The 7,523-nt window shown below is 42.1% G+C and overlaps 1 protein-coding gene across 2 annotated transcripts; it reads left to right on the top strand.

Moving 5' to 3' along the window:
- Positions 1-501: 501 nt before the first annotated feature.
- Positions 502-2,838, top strand: LOC148010690 (RING/FYVE/PHD zinc finger superfamily protein). 2 transcript variants are annotated; one of them, XM_087672014.1, is made up of 3 exons: positions 554-658; positions 857-926; positions 1,109-2,838. In XM_087672014.1, the coding sequence occupies exon 3, from the start codon at positions 1,232-1,234 to the stop codon at positions 2,021-2,023; it is 792 nt and encodes a 263-aa protein (XP_087528140.1). In that variant the 5' UTR covers positions 554-658; positions 857-926; positions 1,109-1,231; the 3' UTR covers positions 2,024-2,838. The 2 variants fall into 2 exon arrangements, with proteins under 2 accessions (XP_087528139.1, XP_087528140.1); XM_087672013.1 differs by lacking the exon at positions 857-926 and having other exon boundaries at positions 502-658.
- The last annotated feature ends 4,685 nt before the right edge of the window (positions 2,839-7,523 follow it).

Raw genomic sequence — 7,523 nt, 5'->3', positions numbered from 1 at the left:
TGGTTTCATAGTTTTTTGTGTACTATTTGCCTTCCTTCATAAGCTATGATGCAGTCAACTACTGGGTGCAATGTGTTTTGTAAGAACCTCTGCAATGTATTGAGTAGGCAAACTACTAACTGAAAGAAGCCTTTGAGTTGGGTTGCAGGATAGGTTCCTGGCCCTGCTTTTCTTTGGAAATATTAAAGCTTAAGATTCATGTCTTTGTGCGTGCAACACACATTCAAAAAATTATCATATCGAAAAAAAAAATTGGAGTGAGCGAGATACAGCTTTGCAAGCTTTGCAATGATGCATGTTGCATGAAGCTCAGTAGCGGGCCTGGCCGGCCGGCAACGCCAAATGGGCCAGCTAGTATATAGAATAGAGTATGGCCATGATGCATGTTGCATGAAGCTCAGTAGCGGGCCTGGCCGGCAACGCCAGATGGGCCAGCTAGTATATAGAATAGAGTATGGCCAACTTGATGTAAACAAATAGAGTATGGCCAACTTGATGTAAACGAATTGCTATATCCTCTACAATAGTTAAAAGGTTGAACATCTAGAAGAATATGGGCAGTGGGCACTTAAGTAAAAGAAGCAGCGCGGGACCAGAGCATCCATTTCCATCATTGTTTGTTTAACCTGCAGTTAACAAGATGAACGTCCTCTCCACGGTACAGTTTCCCGTTAGGGTTTTTGAAATCTTGAGCATCAGACTGTGTTGGAATTTGCATCAGAACTCTGCTTTTTGTTCAAGCTTTAATTGTAGCAGAGCTTTGCTCTGTCTTCATTTCTTTTATGTGAAGCAAAAATCTGAGTTTTTATTTTGAAGTTTGCATCAGTAACTCTTTCTTTGTTGGGGTCTGCATCAGACTGTTGAAATTTGCACCAGAACTTTGCTCTGTTTGCATTTGCGTGGTTCTTTTGGAAAAATCAACATTTGTAAGTAATCAAAATTTGTATGTTTTCTTCGTAATGGGGACCTAGATTATACTGATTGTGAACATTTCTTCAAGGTTCTGTTTGCATTTGCGTGATTCTTTCATACTAATCAGAATTTGTAAGTTTTCTTCATGATTGGAATCTAGATGATGCTTATTGTGAGCATTTCTTTCTTTGTTTAGCCGGAACTCGAAAAAATCATGAACAGTGGCTCTTATGCTTGCTTACATTCCCTGCTGAACTTTCTGCAAACTCAGCAATAAGCCGCTTCTCCAAGCAAGCGGTGGGGTAGTCCTTATTTGCCCATGATGAGTGCTGCAAGGCCTGCCTCAAGTCCTGTTTCGGAGGAGTCGTGGACAGTGGATTGCCCTTGTGGCGTCGACTTTGATGATGGTGAGGAGATGGTAAACTGTGATGAGTGCGGTGTATGGGTCCATACAAGCTGCTGCCAATTCGTCAAAGGCCATACATCATATGTATGTGATAAATGTAAATCACAAAAGAAAGAGAGGAAGGACTTGGAGGAGATGGAGGTTGCCCAACTGCTGGTGAAACTCCCTGACAGCACACCATCACCTGATGTGCAAAAGATGACAGCAGAAAAAGCTGATTATGGTTCACTTCGCACTGAATTGCTAAGAGAGGAGAAGTCCCACATTCAGGGTATTCCTGGTGGAGACCCTAGCTTCTTCATTGGTGTGTCCCCAGTTTTCTCCAGGCAGCTATGGAAATTTACAGGTTATGTCCCCAAGGTCTCACATTTCCTATACAAAGAGCTGCCAGAACTGTCTGAGATAGATGTGACAAAGTGCATCCTTTGGGGAAAGAGTGCAGGTGAACAGCTAGAGAATTACAGGTCTGAGGATGCAGGGATACTGGGTCAAATAGACAGGCATCAAACTGAGGAAGCTCAGTGGGACCACATTAGTTCACCTCAGGGAAAGTCACATTGCAAGACTGAAGTTGGAAAGGACTTTATGCCTAGGCATGTAATGCAGGAGGAGGTCAAATGTCAACCACTTGGGAAACGCAGAAGAGATGATAGCAGGAAAAAGGATTGGATAGCCCGGAAACACATAAAAAATGTAGAATGCTGAAACTTTGCAAGAAGGCAATATAAGGGTTACTGTAGTCTCAGAAGACATTATATGCGTTACTTATGCCTGTGTAGAGCTACTATCTTGTTTTTGATTAATTGGCCCTCATAGCAACAAACGAAATGGAGAAGTTATTTGTTATGCATAAACTGCTGGTACGGAGAGGATATAGTCCTTTGGCCTTCTCAATCTGTCACAGGCCAGTATGAAAGAAGTAACTATCGCTTACAGCGTAAGTTCACCTTTTGCCATAGTTGCAGATGGACATGGATGAGGATCATGGAGTGTCCCATAGTTGTATACAAACATGGATGAGGACTGACAAGTGCTACATCACTGCTGACTGGGAAGAATAGCGAGGGTATTTTTTGTAACCTATCTCACTCAGGTCACAGGTGAACTGTCAATGATTTGGCTTTGCATCTTGGAAGAGAAGAAATGTTGCATGTCTCATTTGTATCAGGTTTTTGATGGGCTCATGAGCCCCCTCCAGTTCTACCATTGGATTTTGTCCTATATGCAGGGCATTTAACTTGAACATACAACAATTTATACTCGTTAGAGCAATTACTCCTTATCTACACAGTGCATTTCTCATGCGACCTAGGAAAAGTACATGCACATGAAACACAAACAGTGGCAAAAGGGGTTTTGCAGTTCTCAACTGTAGCTTGTTAAATGCTTTTGGTGGGTTTTGAGAGGCCCCTTCAAGTTTGCTAGTCAAGTTTGTCCTATATGCTGGAACTAAATTGGAACATACTTTGATATTTCCACATTAAGCAATTATTTTCCTATTTACACAACTTGCACATAGTATCTGGAAGTTATCTGTTGTATATGATGATTTCAGTAGATAGATTTTTCACAAAAATTTAGCCATGAGGGGGGTTTGGTTTTTTTTTTTGTGCGTTTTGGGGGTTGTGATCAAGAGCTTCAAAGTTGAGGAGTCTCGAGTGACCTAGTCACCCACCCACCATAAGGGTGTAGTCACAAGAGGTTTGAATCTTTTTCCATGTGTAGGATTTTGATGGCTTTAGGTTAAGTGTTAGTACTCTATGCTTGTTGGTAGCCACTATTGATCTGTACTTACAGGCTGCAGGCTGCTATTGATGCATTTAGCCTGATGACAGGATAACAGAGTGGTCAAAGCAGGACCAATTGACCCAATAATTTGCATTTGGAATATCATGTGAAGGTCATGGCCAAACAAGCTGAGCAGTTGCTGTTTGCACTTGCTGACACTGAAGCTGTAAGGTTAACTTTGAACCCCAAAATATGCTGACTAAATTCAGAAGTCCTGTTCATCTGTGGATCAGGAGGTCAATAGAAATGGAATAGATGCCTAGGCTCAAACATACATTGGGGTAGAATCTAGGCCCTAGTATCTCTGAAACAAGAATTGATACTTCAGTTTAACTTAGCTAATACTGGAAGACACTAAGCTTCAAAAAATGCTGAACCCAGAAGAGAGAAGATTCTAAAGCCAGAACTGATCCTCCTGGTACCTACACAATACACTGCAGCAGTAATGGTGATCTATTCAAGGGAGACACTGCTTAACAGTAAATCCTCAGTGCACTGCAAGCTGTATGCAATCATGCAGACTTGTGCACTTTACAACCCTTAGAATATGCCTGCTGCCCTGTCTTGTCAGCCTCAACTGGTACCTAACAGTGAACCTCCTAAGTCTCAAGTTATGAACCAGAACCTCAGCAATATCCAATGGAAGGAAGAATGGCCTTTCATTGCAGTGCCCTGGCCGGCCTAACTAGTCCAGTTGGCTGCCGTGTGGCAGCTAGTTGTGCACTTGGCCTAGTGGGAGATCACTCGTCTTTTCCGTTGGTCCTGCCTGATGGATAACCGGTTTAGGGCAGCACCTGGTCCATTACATTCTCCCCCATTAGTTTAAAGTTGATTGATGCACTTGCCATTTGACCACAAATGGCTCCTCTTGAGACATTGAAATCGAAGAGACCACCAAGGAACACAGTACCAGACTTCCCTGGAAGAGGTTGCAGCATCTGTGCCACAAGTTTGTAAAAAGCATATGAACATCACAAAGCTAAGAAAAAGCACCAGAATCTCTAGTATCTCACAGATGCTTGAAATGCTGTCTTGTGAATGTCAAGCAATCCTGATGCAAATGTATGAGGGGGACAGAGGTTGAGGACGAAGGACAACAATCTGCTCGGGAAATTCAATCTGTCTGGCATCCCTCTGTCCCTTGTGAGTTGCCAGATCAGTCTGCTTAGACATTCGTGCCGATTGCATTCTCAACATTCTCAATGTCTCTGTGAAAGACAATGGGATAGAAGAACAAGATCACCATGACCAATGACAAGGGGGGGCTGGGCAAAGAGGTGATGCAGAAGATGGTGAAGTGCTTGCAGATGTACAAGTTGGAGAACAAGGAGCACAAGAAGGTGACGTCAAAGAACTCGGTGGAGACTACAAATAAACAATTAGAGCATGCAGCCATTCCATACAAAGGTGAAGTAACCACCACATCAGATGTGAGTTCTCAAGGGCCTAGCAATGTCATTCAAGGTCCAAACTCTACACCACATACCCATATCCCATCCCACATAAACATGGTGTGAACAATGATCATCGAAGCCCATGAGATCATAGGGCCAAGGCTGTCCTAAGAGCACACCCACATTGAAGAGAAGAGTCATCTTCAAAGGATCTCAAACTTGGAAGTCTTTGAGCCATATTCTATGTGTGCTTCCTTAAGTGCTTTTCAACATTGATCTTTCTCTTAGGCCAAAAGGTATGTTTGGCTACACTATAGCATTAGTGCATGACACTTCTTGATGGAATTAATATTGAATCAAGTTCTTGGTATACATCCATCCAACAAACTACATGAGCATGTGGCCATCTATTGCACAAGTACAACGTCAAGGTCCAAGGAAGATGAGTCAATTCTATTGAGGGTTGTAATTGAAGCGTAGAAGCTTAAATATACTATGCAATGAATGAATACTGACCCTTGAGCTTGTAGTTCAAAGACGGGGGCAGAGAGTATGAGTTGGAAGGTGTCGTACTATGATAAATCTCGAGATGTAGTAAGGCAATCTTCAAAAGGTGTTTGGTAGTAGCAAACCTAGCAAAGTGGAGTCAATAGAGACAAGCAAATATAGAGTAGCAAACTGCAAACGCAAATATTGATGATGTGGTAGCATAAACTAAAACATAGCATTGTAGGGTTGTGTTTATGGCAAGAGAGCAATGTAAGATTGAAAATGAAACAGTTGCAGGTGTGGGCAGATTGGCGTGGCAACAGTTAAGGATGTTTGGGAGCTTTGGGATGTGTGAACCAGTCATAGGTGGAACAACAATTATCAAGTTATAACAACAATCACCAGGGGATTAGTAGTTGCTAGGCTGTGTGGACTCCAAAACAGCAATGGAAGGCTAAGCAACATGTGCCAGTAGGTGGACAATAGTCTAGACAACTCCAGTTGAGATATCCTTCGAGAATGGGGTGTAGACAACGAAGATAGCACGTGCAAACTCCAAAATGAGATTGAGTTGAATAGAGGGCAACCAGTCTATTTATAGAAAGTTTTGGGCCTCCCAAATTAGGGTTTGTATGTGGGACACAAACTCTTTAGGACGTCGTTTCTTTTAATAAAGTTTGATAAATTTAAGAATGAATAAATGTGCATAGATGCATGTTTATAAGAATAGAATGCTAATGCATTGGAGTTAGGCAAGAGGCAATGTAGATCATCAGGCTTATGCAAAATGCTATGCAGCTTTGCCACTTGGATAATGCCCTCGCAAGAGAATTGTTCACTTGCCCTAGAGGCCTTTTACAATCATGGTTATCATGATAATGCAGATGATGATACAAAGTACAAAATAAATACATCATGGTTGAATCAAATTGTAAACAACACCATGTTGCCATCAAGAGAAAAAAAACTGCCCCCTCCCGAAGTCGAAGGGAAAGCTGGAAGGGGTCACCCTCTCCCTGTCAGTTTGAAGCAATAAAGGAGGGTGTACCTAAGCTGATCCTAGATAGTAGGTACTGAACTAGCCAATTGACTTCCTTGGTCAAAACATCTACAAAGTTGTCACATGATGATACAAACTCTAGGCAGAGTGCCTAGCCCAACCTACTCTTTGGTAAAGTGGAAGTGTGCTTCACCTCGTCTCATTAGAAGGGCAATGATAGGGTTACCAGTGAGTGCAATCACACTTTGATTGTTGCAATAGATGAAGGTCAAGATTGTGGTCACTGTAAAGAAGACTGCTTGCCCTAATAAGCAAAGTTGTTAAAGGGGTAACAAGTTCACCCCAAGCTAGGGGATATAATAGACATCATCCAACATATGAGATTTAGACCTTGGTCTCAATGACAAAACTGTCACATGACCCGAGCTTGAATCTTGAGCGAGGAGTTAGTCCTAACTCACACACGCCTAGTTGTAGGGGCTTGGGTAAGAAAAATGTCCTAGATGGGGGTCACATGATGTGTGGCTCTACTATCCATAATCTAAACAAGAGAAGTGCGAGCTTGTAAAGAGTGAGGCTCAACATCACCTCATTGGGAGATAACTTGCAGATATGCATGAGGCTCCCATCATCGGATGTCTCTGAAGAGACGAGGTGAGCCTTTGTAGACTAGTTAGACAAGTCCTCCAATGTTAAGAATAAAGTCAATTGTTATAGCTAACCAATGGCAATGTGGGTCTGACCATGCTAGTGTCCTTGATTTTGGTTGCCATCAAAATCAAGGACACTGGCTATCACAATGAAGTCGATTGTGATAGCTAACCAATGGCAGTGTGGATTTGACCATGCTAGTGTCCTTGATTTTGGTTGCCATCAACCTACCTCTCCTGTTGGGGTTGCTCGATTGGGGGGTGAGGAATTGAGACTTTGGTTTTGGCTGTGTGCTTCTTGCCTTTGATCAACACTCATGGTCATAATGGCAATCTTTTGACAATGTTGACAATACCTATTCTTCTAAGGTACATTCTGCCACCCGAGTTTGAGAGAAGGCTAGGAGATTCCTTATGACTCACTAGCTTGATTTTGGTTTCGATTTTGATTTTGGTTTTGGTTTTCTTTGCCCTTCCCTTTGCTGCCTCTCTTTTGAGAAGATATAGAGGGTTCCCTCTAAAGATAAATGACTATAAAATAGATCGAACAGCAAAGCGTGACATAGTATAGCTAACACTTAAATTCATAGAAAGTGGACATGATAGGTTGTGGGATCACATGTTGTACAAAATAAAAGTATTTCCTCATTAACTTGTTTAGAAATAAAATGAATTGGCCATTCGAGGACTTAGAAGCCCCCGTGTAGAAAACTCAATGATGAGAAGTCACCGATACTCAGCCAACTTGACCTTAAGGTTATCTCAGTTAAGTGATTATGAAATTTTGAAATTCATGACCAAGTGTGATATGATGGGTCCTATCCCTCAAGCCACATAGTGGTTAGTCAAGTGTGCCCATTGCTCAGATGCTAGGTCAAAGTACT

The sequence above is a fragment of the Lygodium microphyllum genome, chromosome 29, assembly GCF_053477565.2.
Source record: "Lygodium microphyllum isolate KBCC chromosome 29, Lygodium_microphyllum_v1.1.10, whole genome shotgun sequence".
NCBI classification, from domain to species: domain Eukaryota; kingdom Viridiplantae; phylum Streptophyta; class Polypodiopsida; order Schizaeales; family Lygodiaceae; genus Lygodium; species Lygodium microphyllum.
Note: the sequence above shows the minus strand (reverse complement) of the source record. Positions and strands in the feature narration are given on the sequence as shown.